Source organism: Syzygium oleosum, unplaced genomic scaffold (genome assembly GCF_021117445.2).
Source record: "Syzygium oleosum isolate NSW1041296 unplaced genomic scaffold, Sole_v2.1 Sole_v2.11, whole genome shotgun sequence".
NCBI lineage: Eukaryota > Viridiplantae > Streptophyta > Magnoliopsida > Myrtales > Myrtaceae > Syzygium > Syzygium oleosum.
Genome location: NW_026607495.1, coordinates 783,095 through 802,080, shown reverse-complemented (window position 1 = coordinate 802,080; position 18,986 = coordinate 783,095). Strand labels below are relative to the sequence as shown.

Below are 18,986 nucleotides of genomic sequence, written 5' to 3'. Positions count from 1 at the left end.
AATCTAGGTCGCTTAGTCAAAAGTATTAAACGCCGGGGATTTAATAAGGCTCCACTTGTTCAGCAAAAATTAAACGACTCAACAAATATTTTTCTGAAAATGATCTTTTGTATTGTTAGCAAAAAATGACCGTTCACAAAAACATTCAAACATAAATTGTCATCAATAAGGAAAATATTTTCTATTGACTTAACCATCTCAAGCGACAAGGGCGATCATATTTTAGGAAAATGTTCTACATATCATTCATTTTTCGCGAATCAGATAAAAGCTTTTGTGAACGGACGATCTCCGAGCCAAAAAAGAACTTGTCAAAGGGTAGGGACCAGGGCGAAAATAAGGAGCAGAAGCTCCCGAGGGGCGCGAGCGCAATTAGCGAGGACTAGAGGGGCACGTCAGCAAAATCCGCAAGATAAACATGTGCGCGCGTGGGGGGGAGGGGGGGGGGGGGGTGTGAAGTCATCGGGCCCAAGCAGCGAGCACCGGAGTTTCAATTTCACTTGCATCTCGAGCTCATTTCGCATCCCTGTTCGAAAACCACCCCACCTAGAGAGAGAAGAGGAGAGAGAGAGAGGAGCAGGCGCTCGGACACGACAACTAACGACTGCTGCGAGCGCTCGCCTCCCTCGTTCCTTTGCTCCCGGGAGCCCCATGAGCCAGCTCCACCTCCCGAAGCCCTAGGGACGACGGACGGAGGGACGACGAGGAGCCGCGACTTTCGGATTCCTCCGGGTCCCAAGGAAGGGAAGTTGAAGAGAAGATGGGTCAGAAGCTGGAGCAGCAGCTGAAGGAGCTCGGATCCAAGCTCGAGTCCCCACCTCCCTCCAAGGACGCGCTCGCCAAGCTCTTGAAGGTCCGCATTCCTTTCGAATTGCGGCCCCCCCGCCCCCCCCGCGAAAGGGGCTCGCTTTCGCCGTCCTCGCGTTGCGTGTGGGGGGGTTAGTTATTTCGGTTGGCTCCTGTTGGGTTTGCCGACGGGGTGTGGGTGGGGGGGGGAGGAGGGGTAGTGGCGGGTGAATTTTGTAGTGTGGTTCGGTTCGAGAGGGTGCGTGCTCGCGGGGCTCGATTTCGCGGCGAGGGGAGGCGCGGTGGTTGACAGCGAGGTTGATGGGGGGGTAGAGGTTGTTGTTCTGTTCTAGTTAGGGTTAGGCGCGGCGCGGTTTTTCCGAGTTTTGGGTTTTGAAATTTAGCATCTTTTGGTGCGAGTGAATGGATGGTTTAGCAAAAATCAGTATGGTTGGTCCGGGAGTGCCGTCCCTTGACTAGGTTAATCTCTCTGGCTCGCGATGCGTGCGGCGTTCAAGGACTATTCTTGGCCAGGTTATCGTAATTAGGACATGAGCGGCCACGGACGGCCATCCGTGGGTGCCTTACCTTTGTGCGGATAGATTCGTGTGGGCGGTGACCTAGGACTGAATTTCTTGCTTCTTGGAAGATGAAAGTGAGGCAAGAATCTCATGCATGATAGGTTTTTTCGGGTTTGGTGGTGAGAAAGTTAACATTATCATAAATCGCTTGCTGTTGCACGTGTTCCTCTTAGTAGGGGCTCGTTTTTGTATTTTATTAAGGGAAGAAAGAACCAGCGTGTTCCGCCGTGTCAATCGTCCGTAATCTTTATGACTATCCTTGTCACGTGTCCTGAAACTTTATGAACTGACGGTAAAAAATTCTCATTTCAGAGAAATTACTGGGAGGGTATATAAATCTGTCTTTATATCGGTATCCACAGATGCAGCTTATATATGCATTCAGAGTGGTTAGCAGTAGGGCGTTTAGGTGATTGGATGGCAATTTAGACACTAGCTTGGACGTGGTGAGGGCGGATAATGATGGCAATATTTCTCTTGCCTAAATTATTGTAAGTGGAATTTCTTGCCGTCTAGTGAATTCCAAGTTATGGTTGGTAATCACATTTCTCGAAGTAGGGTTTTTATTGGATCGTTAGGACTGCAAAATTGATGATTATGTCTGTGTCATTTTTATATAGATCCAACATGGTTTCACATCGAGTCTTGAAAGTGTGAGAATCAAGGAGCTGGACCATGCCGTTGAGCTTTGTAATTTTTTTCTAGAGGCTGATCACCGACATTTTATACTGTCAAAATAAACGTTTTAATGCGATATGTTTCTGGGTCTCCTTTTCTTATTCACTCTCCAGATTTTGTTATCTAGTGTTTAGCGCTGTGCGCTTTGGTGAAAAAGGTTAGTTGATGGTCATGCCTTGTTTTGAAATCTCACTCTTAAACTGAGTTTTAGCGACAGTCTATTTGGATGTATATTTCGACATGGCGATAGGAATAGGAAGGTAAGAAGTATGTAGTGGGCCCAAAAAAGACCAATATCAGTGGGCTTATTTGTTCACAGTTAGACAATGCTCCTTTTCTGGTTGCTTGCCTCTGACAAGGCAAATGTAGTGGAAGTGTGAAATGTGGCTATGGGAAGGTTCCCGTGATGAATTGCGTTTGAGGGCATTCGACGGATGGTGTGATGCCAAAAGATAGGACAATGGGAATTGCAGCGTTTCTGAAGAAAGAGAAGAGGGAAAAATGTTCAAACCAACCTGATGCATTTGAGTGTGGGCATAGAAAGCTGTCCAATAAGGAGAATGCAATAAGAGAGGGGATGCTAACTCTCCCAAGAGCCAGTTTCCTTAGAATTAGGTGTAGTGTTTTACTGAGGTGCACCTTGTTTCAGTGGCTACACTTAGTATTTCAAGAAGCCTGTCTCAGAATGCTGTGGCAATCAACTACATTTAATATGTTGGACAAGCAGCATGGATAGCTGCTTTATAATAACTTTTTAAGATTTTTTGTTGTTGGAATGAATTAATTTCCCTTATGATTGAAAATATTAGTTGCATTGACAATCTTATGATTAACATTATTGAGGTAGGAAGAGGCTTTTTTATTTAGAAGCTGTGAAAGCCCTCATAGGCTGGATGTTGAAGATGAGCAATCCATTGAAATTATCTTACATCTGAAACTTGTAGTTGACATGACAATGTCTTGTGCGTCATCTGTTATTTTCTTACTTTCATGTTGCTATGTTTAGTCGCGAGGCCTTGGCTTAAATGTATGGATCGGAGGTAATAGTGGAGAATGGATGGGCCTATACCTGTTTTGAAACCCTAAAAGTTTTGAGCTTGTAGTTTGAAGCATAATTGTTGAGATCCCGTTCAGATCTTAAATTCTTGTGATTCGAGGATCCAGACTGAATAAATAGTCTGGATATGTAGTTGTATCTGAGTTTGTTAGGATCTAATAAAGAGTTCCAATCCTGATTGATAAATTATAGGATAGGTGTGATCCTGCCAATCCTACCAATTCAAATTTTCATATATATTTGATTTGATTTGTTCAGACTTGGAATTTCTATGTTTTGTTTTGTAATTCTAGGTTTAGTTATCACATTGGTCTTTACAATATCACTTCTTTCAGTTGGTCTTACCAAAATCATAATTAGTTGTTTGCACACAAGTTTATAGGGGGAATTTCGAGGATGTTATTTTCGTGGATCCAATCTTTCAAACACCCTATTGATCCAGAGTAGAGTTCTGGTTTTGACAATGTTGGTGTGAAGTGGCTTGTCTGGGTATGGGTGTTATTAAACCTTGTCCTTCTAATAAGTTCCGAACACCAAGTCCTGAATTTCCTGTTACCAGCTGTGCTTCGTTCTTCGATCCTAGGGATGATTTCTGAGTCCAAAACTTCTTGAACTGCTAAGCAGTTTCCTAACTCTTATTTGTTCTCTATATGCATGATATGTTGATAAGTTTCGGATTGTGCTGGTCTGAACATACTCACAATGGCTTACCTTCTTTCCCATTGATGATATCCGGTGTCTAATTTTTGACGCACATGGTGTGCTCAGTAAGTTCTTGAGTTATGATTTGATGCTGATTATAACACGTTCATTAATATTACAGCAAGCTACAACATGTCTATCAGAGCTGGACCAATCACCGTCAGCTTCGACTTTGGAATCTTTAGAGCCTTTTTTCAAAGCAATTGTCAAACCAGAATTGCTAAAACATCCAGACAGAGATGTCAAGCTTCTTGTAGCAGCCTGTGTTTGCGAGATAACACGAATCACTGCTCCTAATGCCCCCTATGATGATGATGTTTTAAAGGTTCTTGTTACTCCGGTTGAAGTTTATGGTTGTTGATATAGGTATCTTGATTTGAAGGTTGGGTATTTTCTTACAAGCTCTTTGCATAAAAATCTTTTTACAGGACATATTCCAATTGATTGTAAGCACTTTCAGTGGATTAAAAGATGCTAGTGGTCCATCATTTGGAAGAAGAGTGATCATATTGGAGACTGTTGCCAAATATAGGTCATGTGTTGTGATGTTGGATCTAGAATGTGATGATCTGGTGAATGAGATGTTCAGTACCTTCTTTGCTGTTGCCAGGTATGTTTCATTGTTATTTTCTTGCAGGCTGTTGTTATACACTAGATCTCATACAATATCGCTTAACTGCTTTTTGCACTGGCTAATTTGTTCCGTGCTATGTGTGGGTAGATAAGAACCTTCAGCTTTTATTTACCAGCTTCCTGCACTGGCCATATTTTTCCATGCTACATATGCTTGGATTAGGATGTTCAGCTTCATCTGAAGATGGTCAGTTGGTATTCGGATCAACATACGCAGGAACTGGATGTGAATGATTGCTAATGTTCTCGAAGCGAACTTTCTTTTGCCACAGAAAATAGTTCCACTGCATGTCATTATTCAGGACAGAAATGCAGGAGAGACTTGTCTAGCAAGTTCAAAGACCTAAGAGATTGCCTTTTCTACTCTCTTTCCTCCTCCCTTCTCTCTCCTTTCTGCTCTATCTACACAATCTGAGCACATTTTGAGGCAGGAATGATACATGTGCAGTTCACGTTTTTTCCTCTGTGTTATGTTTTATAAAACTTCGGATATTCTTCACTTTGGTTGATTCAAGAAAACTAATTAAAATGATGGTGCATGCCAATTGCCAGGGCGGTTAAACTTTTTGTGTAGTCTACTAATTGTTTGTATAATTCGTATCATCTGCATTATTCATTTTGACGAACCTTTGTATTTTTCTAAGCTTATAGCTTTAATGATGAGATTGAATGTTTTCTGAGACGCATGGACGCGGGTCAGGTTTTACTGTGCTTGATGCTACTATAACCTTTCCCCAGTAAGGAGAAACTCACTCGATTGGAACAATGATACATGCAGTGATGAGCATCCAGAAAGTGTTCTGACATCAATGCAGACGATCATGACCGTTCTTTTGGAGGAGAGTGAGGATATCCACGAGGATCTTGTACTGATTTTACTGTCTGTGTTAGGTCGAAACAAAAATGTGAGTACCTGCAGCTGACTGTATTGCTGTTTAATATCTTGTTGCATTTCATCTTCCTAGCATTCTATCTCGAGGAGAATTGATTTTTTTGCAACTTCCAATGTCAGGATTTCTCCGGAGCTGCTAGAAAGCTTGCGATGAATGTTATAGAGAGCTGTGAGGCAAAACTTGAACCGGGTATAAAGCAGCTTCTTGTTTCGTTGATGTCCGGAGATAGCAAGCCTTTGAATAATCAAATCGACTACCACGAGGTTATATGTGATGTATATCAATGTGCTCCTCAGATATTGTCAGGAGTCATCCCATATCTAACTGGAGAGCTACTGGTAATGCATGACTCATTGCTTGTTGTTTGTGTGCTTTACATACTGGTTTTTTGGCTAGAAACCTGCTGTACACGTATCGATTCATTCAAGTGTTCCATGGTGCTTGCACAAGTAATCACTTTTCTCTATGGATTAATGTTTGGATCCGTCGCAACTATAGAGGAATCTGCACACTCTCTAGGTTCCATGGATTAAGAAAAGAACTATCAGTAGAGTAACATTATTTGCATGATTTTCGTTTAAGAGTGATACAATGTATTATATTGTGGACTCAGGAGGTTTAGCCTTATGGGAAATTGAGGGATCATTTCTCAGTTTGTAACGTTCTTATATGCAGACGGATCAGCTAGAAGTTCGTTTGAAAGCAGTGAAACTAGTTGGAGACTTATTTTCCATTCCAGGCCATGCTATCACTGAGCCTTTCCAGCCAGTCTTTTCAGAGTTCTTAAAGAGGCTGACTGATAGAGCGGTTGAGATAAGAATGTCTGTCCTTGAACATGTCAAGAACTTCTTGCTGTCAAATCCTTCTAGAGCTGAATCTCCTCAAATAATTGGTAAGGGGTGACTGGTAAATATTTTAGATGTCAATCTGTGTTTAAAATTTGTTGACATGTTTTAATTTGATTGTTAGCTGCCTTATGCGACCGACTGCTGGACTATGATGAGAACGTGCGAAAGCAAGTTGTCACTGTTATTTGCGATGTGGCATCTAATTCTCCAAACTCCATTCCAGCTGACGCTATAAAACTTGTTGCAGATCGTCTTCGAGACAAATCAGTAACTTACCTATCCTACCACTGCATTGTGCCTATTATACTGTTTACCAGATTCTTTGGTATCGCATGAATTTTAATACTTGTTTCCGAATTTCCAGCCACTGGTCAAGAAATACACCATGGAGAAGCTAGCTGACATATTTAGGATTCATTGCATGAACTCTGACGTGTCAGTTGGTGGGAATGAATTTGACTGGATACCAGGAAAGATCTTGAGATGCTTCTATGACAAAGATTTTAGGTGAGATGCTTTAATCTAAAATGGACTGCTTATTGAGGCCTTCTACTAGTCAATTACATTACAGGAAAGGAGAGCCGAATTTTTTGGTTTGCATAGCTTTTGATGCAGAGTTTCAGTGGGCTCTCCTTTCAGATGTATTTTGAAGCTGATTTACTTATAAGATTAGTGGCAATAGGCATGCAAAGGCGACCATGAAGTCTGTTTGAAACTATATGGTGAAATATTCCCAACCACATAACCTTTAGTTTTACCATTTTTTTCCCTCGTGTTTTGGGGTCTACGCTCTGGAATCAATCGCTGTTAGAAAGTCCAACCCAAAAGCTTAAGTTATTAGGTGGAGGGAGACCACATGAATATAAAGAGCATTTAGGACCCGTTGTCAATTAATGTGGGATAATACTTCAACACCCCCACTCACGTGCAAGCTGGATTATGAGCAGCACGTGAAATTTTGACATCATGTAATTTTTACCATGCACATTCGCGAAAGGGATAGCATTGGCTCTGATACCATGTTAGAAAATCTAATCCAAAAGCTTAAGCAATTAGGTGGAGGGAGACCACATGAATATAAAGAGCATTTAGGACCCGTTGTCAATCAATGTGGGATAATACTTCAACAATCGCTATGGATGGTCCACTGAAACTCATTTTGTAGTTATTTGCAACCTCTTTATGTGTCTTATATTTTTTACGCTGAAATCCATTAAACCCATTTTGTGGACTGTCAGCAAAATGATTTATCCTTTTATGTTTTTGGGGCCTTTGCTCTGGGATTAATTGATATCAACAAAGCTAATTTTGCAGTTCTTTAGGACCTTTCTGACCTGGATCTCTCACATCTGGGAAGCCAAAATCCATGAATCCATTCTGCAATAACATTGCATTTTACTTTATCATGTACCCATTGCCTCAACGCTTTCATTGTTCTTTCCTTATGAAGGCGATTCTGCTTTCCCTTTAAATTCTTATTTCAAGTGTGAGGTCATGTCATGTTCGGGCTAGATAATATTTTCTCTAATAATCATTGGAAGGGAGGACATATCTTTTGGCTTCATAGAAAATGCTACTAGTGTTCAATTTTCTGTCAGTATGGTTTCTTTGCTAACTTAGTGATATGGTATGCATTTATTTTTTCAAGCAATTAGGTCAAACAAACTCAAGAAAAAAGAGAAGATGCTAACATTAGGCTCCCTGGGGTAGAAAAATGATTCGAATCTTTCTTTCTAATTGATCTTTGTTTGGTCTAAAGGTCGGTTTGGTCTACTAAAAAAATCACAAAGTTATTTGCCTTTTTGTCAGAATAAGGTCTTCTCATATATTTTAGGTTATAATGTGATGACTGCCCCTTAAGTATCTTATCGTGTTCTCTCTACCATCTTTCATCCAGTTGCATTAGATAGTATTTAGATAGTATAAATGCCATACAACTGGCTAATTTATCATTGTCAATCTTTGATAGGATTTCTTCACGGATGCCTTTGCATGCTCTAGCTGGTTTGTTATTGAATTGGACCATTGTATGAAAGTGGATTTGAAATGCTTGAGAGCTTCCGCATTCACTCTTTAATTGCTTAAATGATTGATTGTGACTGTTGTATGCATTTCGAAAGCCCAGCTTTATGTGGGAAGCAATTCTGGTTCTCTCTATATATGTAGTCATCGTGGTGAGGGTAATGGGCATGCTAAATAAAAGTTTGCTGCAATTTAGGAGCTGTAAACTACAACTATAAATTATTAAAGCATCTATCTTAATAAATGCAGAATTGTTATTCCTTTTCTTTTACCTGAACAGATCTGACACAATAGAATCTTTCCTGTATGGATCACTTTACCCAATTGAGATGTCGATAAGAGAAAAAGTCAAATATTGGGTAAGATTCTTCTTGGCGTTCGATAAGGTTGAGGTAAAAGCTCTTGAACGGATACTTGAGCAGAAGCAAAGGTTTGTCACAACATCATCCGACTACATGTCATCTTGAATTAATTATTTGTAATTTATCGACAGAATTTGCTATATCTGCTATTGTTCATAATTTCAGGTTACAGCAGGAGATGCAGAGGTATCTGTCTTTTAGGCAGATGTATCAGGTTTGCAAACTCTGAATATTTATCAGTTTCAAGAAGCACACACGCGAATGGTGACCTAAGCAAGTGATTTTCTCCAACTGCAGAATGGTGATCCTCCAGAAATCCAGAAGAAGGTGCAATTCTGCTTCAAAATTATGTCTCGGTTCTTTCCTGACCCGGCAAAAGCAGAGGAGAATTTTCAGATTCTTGATCAGTTAAAAGACACTAATGTCTGGAAGATTTTGACGTGTCTCCTAGATCCAGATACTAGTTTTGATCAGTCTCGATTGTATCAGGTTAGCAATCACACTAGAGATGCATATATCTCAACGAAAGGAAAAAATTTGAAGTAAACTTTTACATGGTTATATTTCAATAGCTGTAAATTCTAATTTGCAGGATGATATGCTGAAGATTCTTGGTGAAAAACACCGACTTTATGAATTTCTTGGCACGTTATCAGTGAAGTGTTCTTATCTGCTGTTCAGCAAGGAGCATGTGAAGGAGATTATTCTGGAAGTGTCTACTCAGAAAAGTGCTGGAAATACTCCTCTGATTTCATCTTGCATGAATACTCTAGTGGTAAAGAAACTTGTTTGACCGTTGTTTTAGGTACATGTTGTTTGACTGCTTTATTAATGGCCATTCGCGTGTTTTGTATGTGTTGGACAATTCAGTCAGTTGAGAAGCTTGTACTTTACGGGGTTCATGCTTGAGCCTTTCCCCTGCATTTGTAGCTTGACATGCTGTTGCACATTTTATCCAGTTGCTAGCTGCTGCTTGTCTTATTTATTGTTTGACAGTTTTATTTTCTTGGAATATTGCCTCTGTTTTGTCTAATGTGAATTCTTTGTTTTCCCCTTTAATTAAACTATACTCCGTTATTAATGGCAATGGCATCACACTCAAATGGCCTATTCTAATGTTCTTGTACTAATCTCTTCTTTTCTCCATTTTAAGCGGACACTATTACATTGCTTTTTTTACTCATCCGTGTACATGGGCTGTGGTTTTTCTCTCCAGCTACATATTTGCTTCTAAATTCTCTTTGCTATCTGTTTTGCAGCTTCTTGCACGGTACAGCCCCTTGCTGCTCATTGGGATTGAGGAAGAACTAGTAAATTTCATTAAGGATGACAATGATACAATAAAGGAGGGAGCCCTTCACATTCTAGCAAAGGCTGGTGGTATCATAAGAGAACAACTTGCGACATCCTCAAGGTATAGTTGCAAGATCCCCCTTTTTTTGTTGGATCTACTCAAGTACATTTTGGTATCTAACTGATATTGTTTGTGTTTAACTATTGCAGCTCGGTGGACCTTATATTGGAGAGGTTATGCTTACAAGGTAGTCGAAGACAGGCTAAGTATGCTGTACATGCTTTAGCAGCAATAACAAAGGATGATGGCCTGAAGTCACTATCTGTATTGTATAAGGTTTGTTCCTATGACTACCCTTCATTTAGAGGATCATGTTATCCCAGCTTACAATTAAGGTGTAGTCATCTATTTTTCTTGTTTGTGTACAGAGGCTGGTGGATATGCTGGAGGATAAGACTCAGTTACCGGCTGTTCTCCAATCTCTAGGATGCATAGCTCAAACTGCAATGCCAGTTTTCGAGACTAGGGAAGATGAAATTACAGAGTTCATAAAAAGCAAGATTCTGATGTGCAGTGATGTATGTCTGCTGGATTTTTACTTGTGAGCTTATCCCTTAAAATTTTTTGGCAATTTGTGTTTCTTAAAGTATCAGTCAACTGTTGCAGAAGGCAGATGAAAATACAGAGTCAAGTTGGGACGATAGAAGTGAACTTTGTCTGATGAAGGTCAGTAGATTTTGAAGTAATGCGTTTCCTTTTTTTAATAATGATTCAACATATGGATGCAGTGACCTCTGCTCACATTATACCATATTTTGAGTCTTTAATATCAAATACAACAGTCCTCCATGCTTATATTTCTCCATTTGCAGATATATGGGATCAAGACACTGGTCAAGAGTTATTTGCCTACCAAAGATGCTCATCTTCGTCCTGGAATTGATGGGCTCTTGGCAACTCTCAAAAACATTCTGTTGTTTGGAGAAATGGCAGAAGATGTCAAATCAAGGTAAAACATGCCTAACTGCAGTATAATATTTATACGTGAGTTGTAAACTATCGCATGTTTGGTGTCTTAAAGTTTTTTCCTTTCATTTCATTTCATTTTATTTTTTGAGGACTCTGTTGCACTCTCACAGTTCAGTTGATAAGGCTCATATGAAGCTGGCTTCTGCAAAGGCAATTATCCGTCTGGCAAAACAGTGGGACGAAAAGATCCCGGTGGACATCTTCCACTTGACTCTAAGGACGTCAGAGGTTATTATTTTTATATAATTACATTTTTTTTATCTTGTATTTCCTTGCCTTACTGGAGTAGTACAAATCTAATGTATTTATGCTATTACTGGTGTTTATGTGGGGGTAAATGATTACAATATTCATTACTTTCAAATTTGTAGATTGGTTTCCCTAAAGCCAGGACAACATTTCTGAGCAAAATCCATCAATATATAAAGGATCGTGTACTTGATGCAAAATATGCTTGTGCCTTCCTGTTTGGGATAGTTGGCTTGAAGACGTCAGAGTTTGAAGAGGTGATTAACGATGCCTTGTTTGAAGTGAAATGATTTTCCTCTAGACAGTGAGAAATAATGCCAGCCTGTGGTAGGCATATGGAAACCAAATCTTGATAAGATGCATAATTATTGTCTTTGCTCACATATACAGGAAAAACAGAATCTAGCTGATATCATACAGACACAATATCAATTAAAGGCAAGGCAACTAGCGATGCAAAGTGATACAAACTCTGTTACTGCTTATCCGGAGTACATTCTCGCATACCTGGTGCATGCTCTGGCTCATCATTCATGTCCTAATGTTGACGAATGCAAGGACATTAAAGCCTATGAAGATATATATAGGTAAATCCTCTTGACATGAAAGGGTTAATTAGGATAGATTGTAGTAATATTGTATTGTTTTATCTAATTTCTTTTTGTTGTACTTTTATATGCTTGGTGTCCCATGTAGCTTCCTTTCTTTGGCTGTTGTCAATGTATTAGTCCTAATTTCTGTATGATTGTGGTAGTAGGCTTATATAGCCCCCCCACACACACACACAAAAGAAAAAAATATCCTCACGAGTATTTAACAATGTGCTAATCCAGGAGCTAAGGCTAGAGGTGAATTCTTCTGCAGTCAATGTGCTTGTAATATTTGCCTCTTCTTTTTTTTCTTGTCATAAAATTTTCTTAAGTGCATTAAGGTGTATGTCACTTGCTATTGATGGACTGCCTGTGTAAAAAGTCTTACCAATGGGTTACTCCCGTATTTGCTACGTGTGTTTATGAAGCATTTTGATCCTTACGCATATAAAAATGATGCATTTTGGACCTTATGGTTAGTCTTGAATTCATGCTGATTTTGGTTTGGGGCGTCGATGCTAAAAACTTCTTTAGAAGGCCAATATTAGCTCATAGAGTCTGAAGTTTATGCAGTTGATACATAAGAAGTTACTTGTGGCTAAGAGCTTGAATTTACGCAATGTTTTATCATTAAAGCTTGTCTTTTTCCATGAGTTTGTTTATGAAGGTGCTACGGACATTTGTCATGTTGCTAACAACAGTCTTTACTTTAGGCACATAATTTTGTCTTTGTGTTTCAGGCTGTTGTACTTTTTTCTTTCAACTCTAGTAAATGGAGAGGATGATGGCAAATCAGAAGCCAGCCCAAAAAAGGATAAGGAGAGTGTTTCTGTGATAATTTCTATCTTACAAAATATCAAGTGCTCGGAAGATAGCTTTGCTTCTTCAAAGACAAAGGTTGTGAAAGATCTATCCCTTTCTTTTCTAGTTTTACCTCCAATAATTTATTGTGGCTTATTTTCCCTTTTGAAGCATTACCAAGGACAAAGAAGTTGCCTAATTAAGGAAACTATAGTAAAAAACTGCAGTAGCTTATTTGTAAGACCCTACAATCAGACTGTCACAACTAATTGTTACGGTCTTATTTGGTCCATCTTTGTGATTATCAGAATGCACATGCTATATGTGACCTTGGACTGTCAATTATGAAGAGGTTGACTCAAGCAGATGGCAGCTTGCAAGTGATTCCTGCATCAGTTTCTCTCCCTCTGTCGCTTTACAAATTACTTGAAACTAAAGAAGGGGATAACTCTGAGGCAAGTTTCTGATGATCAACGACTAACCTTATTTCTATTGACAGGCATTTGCAATCTTAATATCTGCAATAGGCCTCATTCTGTGACTGGAATATTCTGTCTAATTATGTGAAAAATTTGGATCTCAGCTCGTGCATGTTCTTGATAGGCTTGATTTATATTTTATTTTTTTCTTGACAGGCTTGATTATATTGTATTTCTGTTAACAAGTCCCTATGTGATCTGGAAATTTATGGCACTTTCGCCATGGAATTTTTGTGCATGCCCCTGCATGGTAGTATTATGGCATGTCACATTCATATCATTTTATTTGACAGCGTTCCTATCAATATTTCTTCATACTTTCTGGCCTAAAGGGTTATATCTCCATTTACTGATTGAAAAGAAAATTGACATATACCTACAGGTAAAAGTAAAAAATTTATTGTGGATAGATCTGGTATGTACTAAGTTTGTTGAACAATTTTAAGAGAGCTATACGTTGATTTATCTAAATTTGCTACTGGCCTCTTTCTGCCATGATAGTGGGGACAATATTAATATGGGAACCCAAGCGTGATTGTTTATTCTGTGAGAGTAGCATAATCTCAAAGACTAAGCTACAAAGGAAACACTGGCTATTAACTATGAGAGATAGAATATTTGTGTAAGCATGTATAAAGAAGCTAGTCTGGCCTGTTTTTCATAGTACCCGTGTGTTTCTTGAAAAAACTAATATTTTCTTTCCCCATCAGCTGAGAAAAGGTGAGTGGGAGAATTGGATATTTTGGTCAAAACGCAAGTCCATGCTGTCAGGATTAAGAGACGATAGTATCAGATGAAGCCTTTAACATGTGCAGGTTTTATTTGGGTACTGCGCCTTGCAAAATGTTTTGGCTTCTTCCACTTGTTTCTGTAAACGGGCATATCCTGTTTGAAGATTGATGCAAGATTCTCTTATGTGTATTTGTTGTATTTGTTTGCCCTCCAATGTTTCCAAATTTAAAGGTTATCATGTTTTGTTGCCCATACAAAGCATTATCATGTTGACTTATCTATTCGTTCACTTCTCTGATAGGCAAATGAAGGAAAGACTTGGTTGGCTGATGAGAGTATCCTGGCACACTTTGAGTCACTGAAATTGGAGACATGTAGCAGTGTATGTTCGGAAATGGCATTTTCAGTTTTCTGCAAATTTAAAGTGACTTGCTTTTTACCTTACCAAAAAAAAAAAAGTGACTTGCTTTTTGCTTTACATTATTTCTTACCGTTTCATTTTGGGGCACATCAGGTTCTTTCAGAAAATCCGGAGGAAGAGGATTCTAAGGTTGATGAACAAGATGGAAACGAACTTCCTCTAAAGAAAATGGTAAAACATATGAAATCTCGTGGAAAGAAGGGCAGAAAAGCAAGAAAAAGCAAGACTAGTGAAATAAGAAAGCCTGAAAATGATATTGATGTCTTGAATATGGTTAGACAAATAAATTTGGACACTATGGACATGTCTGCCAAGTTGGATTCTGCTAATGGTCATGAACATCCTCACACAAAAGGTGCAAAATCTCAACTAAGATATCAAAATGGTGAAAAAAGCGAAGGCAGTGATGCTACGCCAAGTCCCATACCTAAGCGCAAGAGGTCTTCATCTGCACACGGTGCTGTAAAATCACCCAAGAGTATGTAACAAGATCCCCCTTCATCAATTCCATTTATTGTTCAGTTTCAAGTATTGTTACTAATTGAAGTTTATTCTAATGGTTGCAGAGAATGCTAAGGAGTCGGAAAGTAAAGCATCTTTGATTGATTCTGACTTATTAGTATCAAGCTTTCGCAAGAGAAGAAGTTCCCCTACGAGGCACTCTGTCAAAGGGTCTGATAGAGATCCTACTGATGATGCACATGAAGGTGGAGAAGTTCTTGACGATGATCTGAAGGTGATAAACCTGGATGTTAGATGATTTTACTTTTATGTACACTTTTCTCTTTCATTAAAATCACCATCGTCACCATCTCTCTCTCTCTCTCTCTCTCTCAGTTGGAGACTGATAAGGCTAGTACAAATGATGTGAAGTCCCCTGAGGGTTCATCCAAGAAGAGGAAACGAAAAAGCATTGCTGGGTTGGCGAGGGTAACTTCTGACTCTTTTTCCTTGACACATGCTTAGGGCCCGTTTGGTTCGACTTTGGGGGAATGCATTTGGGGGAATGCAAATACCTTTGGGCTAAAGGAGTTTTCCAAAATGCAAGTAGTGTTTGGTAAGCGTTTTTTAAAATCAACTTGGGCTAAAGGATTTTTGCTAATATTTAAAAAAAAAAAAAAAGCTCCAGTGGAGCTTAACCACCGGCCATTGCCGCTGGCCAGATCTGGTCACCAGCCACCGCCGCCTGAGGGCTAGCCCGACCCGGTGACCGCCGCTTGGGGTCGCGCGACCCCGCCGACTGCCGCCTGGGGTCGCCGGACCTCGGGCGTCGCCTGGGTCGCGCGACCCCGGTGACACCCGAGGTCCGGCGACCCCAGGCAGCGGTTGCCGGGGTTGCGCGACCCCCAGGCGGTGGTCGCCGGGTCGGGCTAGCCCTCAGGCAGCGGTCGCCGGCCGCCGGACCTGCCCCTGGGGAAGATGAACAGTCGCGATGAACAGTGCAAGTTGCATTCCGAAAATGCAACTTCTCAAAGCACCTCCACCCTTGCATTGGCCAAAAGTCCCTTGGAGAGCATTCCAAATGCAATTGCATCTCCCCAAAGTGAGTAAAAAAAGTTGCCAAACACCATTTGCATTTGGCCAAGGGACTTTAGAGCCCAAATGAGCATTCCAAATGCTGAACCAAACGGGGCCTTAATCCCTGTTAATAGTGTGTGAAACATTTCATGTTGCCTCAAGGATCGGGATGCTAAGGTGCCTTAAGTTCCTAAGACATTTTTAAGTTTTCAGTTTTACTTAAGTAATAATGATTAGTCGGTAATGATTTGAATATTGGCATAAGTGGGTTTCATGAGAGTGTTGTGCCTTTTTTTCATCATGTTTATTGATTATATGGAATAATGATCATGTTATATATTGATGTTATGTTTTTTAATCCTCAACATGACTGTCATTCGCCTTTGTGTTTGACTCTGTTTAGCTTAACTTGCCATTCAGTAGATGCAATTTGTGTTTTTAATCTGTTACTCCCTATGTTGCCGTTGTCTTTCAGTGCACATTGAAGGATATTGGAGATCTCGAAGACCTAATTGGATGCAAGATAAAAGTTTGGTGGCCAATGGATAAGCGGTGAGTGACTAATTATCTGATTATGTGCTGGTAACTTTTGAAGTCAATACAATGGTGTCTGGAATTAGGATATAGGCTGTTCGAATTTCCAGTCAGTTGCTTTTGATGATGCCAAATTCTGAAAGTGTAGTTATGGTCTTTCTTTAAATAAACATTGTTCGGTTTTTGTTTTTCAGATAGGGGCAAATGGCATGATCTTTGTTATCCCTTAATCTACCTTTTTCTCTTAAATTATTTTCGTTTTACCTCTTCGTTTGCATGTCAGTTCTGTTGTAACTCACCTTTCATCCAGCTCTTTGCTGAGCCTTCCCTTTTCCTACTGAATCGTGCCATTCTTACGTGATATATGCTGTTGTTCAAACAGGTTCTATCAAGGTACAATCAAGTCATATGACACTGAAAAAAAGAAGCACGTTGTGAGTGAAAAATACCTTTCCTCAACCTTTTATATTTAATTATCAGGACAGTCTTAAGTTTTAGTTTCATTGTGCACTCTTTTTGTAATATTATTCAAAACTGCTGGATGTTTCATGATAAGGTTCTTTATGAGGATGGAGATGTTGAAATACTCAACTTGGAAAAGGAGCGATGGGAACTCATGGACAAGGGGCGTAAATCTGCAAAGGTCAGGGTATCACATTTCTAATTATCTTACTGTGCTTTACCTATGCATACATTGTTTTCTCTACAAACCAGTTTAGTTTTAACTCTTTCTCTGAATCTCTCTAACAGAAGTTAAAATCATCGAAGGGCTCTTCTGCGAAGAAAGTGTAAGCATCTATCTCCACTTGCATAAAAATTTGTCATCTTATCCTTTCTGCCACCATTTGTATTAGAAGTTTGCCTTGTCCTGTCTTCCTGGAAGTCTCTTTCATAAAAATATTATGTATCTGGACTTAAACAAGTGCAAGTAAACTGTTGGAAGCCTTCTTTTCATTTTTGCCATGTGCTGCCAATGTGATCCCTTGTATTCTTTGCAGTTCATCTAGTCAGAAAGAAAAGGTTACAAGCAGTTCTAAGAAGATTAAAGAAATGGTGAAGATGTAAGTGGATTTACTCGAGAATGTTAAGCAATCAAATGTCTCTTTCTTTAAGATTTAAATAAAAGATTCTTGATTTGTAGAGTGAAAGGAAAAAGAACTCCAAAGAAAAAGCCTAACCCTCGAAGTACATCAGAAACTGCCTTTGGTGATGCTGAGGGAAAGGGGGTCTCAGATCTATCAGATGCTGATCCCACAACTTCTAAAGATTATGTCGAATCAGGTGAAATAGTGTCATCTTTTTGATGCAATACAGTGTGTGGGAAATATTCTAGTTCTCCTTTGTGCCATCTGTCAATGTACTTTCTCTTGCATGCATATTTGCTGTGGGAGCTCAATGTGATCCGTTTGAGAGCTGTTACTTAGTTATATCCCCGTGGTTCAAAGAGTACCCTCAACACTCTGCGACGTATTATACATACAATTGTCTAACAAGATGAATATGTCACTTCTAAAGCAAAAAATATTCTCTTTGTATTAGATGGATTTGTTGTCTATGGATTTAAAAGATTATTGATTTTCTTCTGAGAGTGGACTGCAGTGACAATCTATTGCAACATTCGTTATAGTTAAATATAATTGGGGTGTACTACTTCTGTTCAATGAGTTGATGCTCAGAGGAGATTCATGTTGCAGACTCCACCTAGTGCAGTAAACTATTAGTTTGGTTAAGTAGATCTGGATAAGAGATTAGAATTAGCTATTCAACTATATATTTGAACATAAAGAATTATGTATGGTATTCTAGGTAACTCGGAAGATCCAGATGCCGAAGATGTTGATGGGAAACAAATACAGAGGGATGAATCTGACACAGAGATGCGTTCATTTTCTAAACGGAAATGGGTCAAAGACATGGAGGGTAGCCACAGTAGTGCAGATGCTCGTGATGAAGAGGAGGAACGTAGCGATATGGACAGTCTCCGAGCAGAAGATCAGGAATCTGATGAAGAAGAGGGTCCTCCAGCTAAGCGAGTCCCTAAAGGGAAGGAATTGGAAACGAAGACTGCTGGCAGCAAATCTAAAAGCAAAAAAAAATCGGGCAGTAAATCCTCAAAAGCATCAATGGTTGCACAGATGGAAATTCCCGATGATGAGCCTCTTGTACTTTCTTAGCTTTGCTGCTCATTTTAGATTTCCATGAGACCTTGGTCATCTGTTTTGGCTTCTAATTCGATATTCCGATGCATTGCAGAAACTGTGGAAGAGTCGAGTAGGGAAATCAAGCTCGAGGAGAGTAGGCTGATTCAGTTTTTTTGCTTCATCTAGTCTTTTGTAGAATTTTATGCAGTTGTAGATGTTGAAATCATAAAGCCTCTATTGGAACTAGTACAACCAACAAAGGGGAGGGAATGGATTCCAACTCTGTCGGCAAGCTTTGATAGACCGGAGCACCTGTAGAATATCACTTGCTGACGTTGCCACGTTAACAGATGATCATACAACTGATGCTCTATACTCGTAGCGATAGGATGTTACCAATGATTCATGTGTTTGTGGAAGAAGCTGTCTTAGCAGTTAGGCATTGTTCAGATGCTAGTCTCTTGTACAGAAGATGTTTACGATAGTGAATTTGTTGTTTGAATGGCTACAGCGCGCCAGTTACTATTGGTCACCGACGCTGGTTAGGTCTCCTGTCTACTATTCTTCTTTAGTTCATATGGTGTACTTTTGAATTTGTTGTACATGATAAGCATACGTTAGAGGAACTTTTTCAAT

The 18,986-nt window shown here is 39.6% G+C and overlaps 1 protein-coding gene across 1 annotated transcript; it reads left to right on the top strand.

Annotated features, from left to right (window-relative positions):
* The first annotated feature begins 698 nt into the window (after nt 1-698).
* On the top strand, nt 699-18,852 carry LOC115691467 (sister chromatid cohesion protein PDS5 homolog A). Its single transcript, XM_030618094.2, has 34 exons — nt 699-853; nt 3,926-4,129; nt 4,233-4,414; nt 5,216-5,342; nt 5,450-5,668; nt 6,006-6,222; nt 6,300-6,445; nt 6,543-6,685; nt 8,481-8,630; nt 8,728-8,776; nt 8,860-9,051; nt 9,155-9,337; nt 9,822-9,976; nt 10,066-10,192; nt 10,285-10,434; nt 10,523-10,582; nt 10,729-10,865; nt 10,996-11,113; nt 11,257-11,391; nt 11,525-11,721; nt 12,465-12,621; nt 12,834-12,980; nt 14,038-14,118; nt 14,251-14,635; nt 14,724-14,893; nt 14,995-15,087; nt 16,151-16,227; nt 16,592-16,643; nt 16,766-16,852; nt 16,960-16,997; nt 17,208-17,270; nt 17,351-17,490; nt 18,016-18,371; nt 18,463-18,852. The coding sequence occupies exons 1-34, from the start codon at nt 761-763 to the stop codon at nt 18,511-18,513; spliced, it is 4,881 nt and encodes a 1,626-aa protein (XP_030473954.2). The 5' UTR covers nt 699-760; the 3' UTR covers nt 18,514-18,852.
* The last annotated feature ends 134 nt before the right edge of the window (nt 18,853-18,986 follow it).

Excerpts from the sequence above, each read along its gene's own strand:
- LOC115691467 (XM_030618094.2), top strand. The coding sequence starts at position 761 with ATGGGTCAGAAGCTGGAGCAGCAGCTGAAGGAGCTCGGATCCAAGCTC. Across the intron at positions 854-3,925 it reads CGCTCGCCAAGCTCTTGAAG|CAAGCTACAACATGTCTATC; the intron begins GTCCGCATTCCT and ends TTAATATTACAG. Across the intron at positions 9,338-9,821 it reads CTTGCATGAATACTCTAGTG|CTTCTTGCACGGTACAGCCC; the intron begins GTAAAGAAACTT and ends TCTGTTTTGCAG.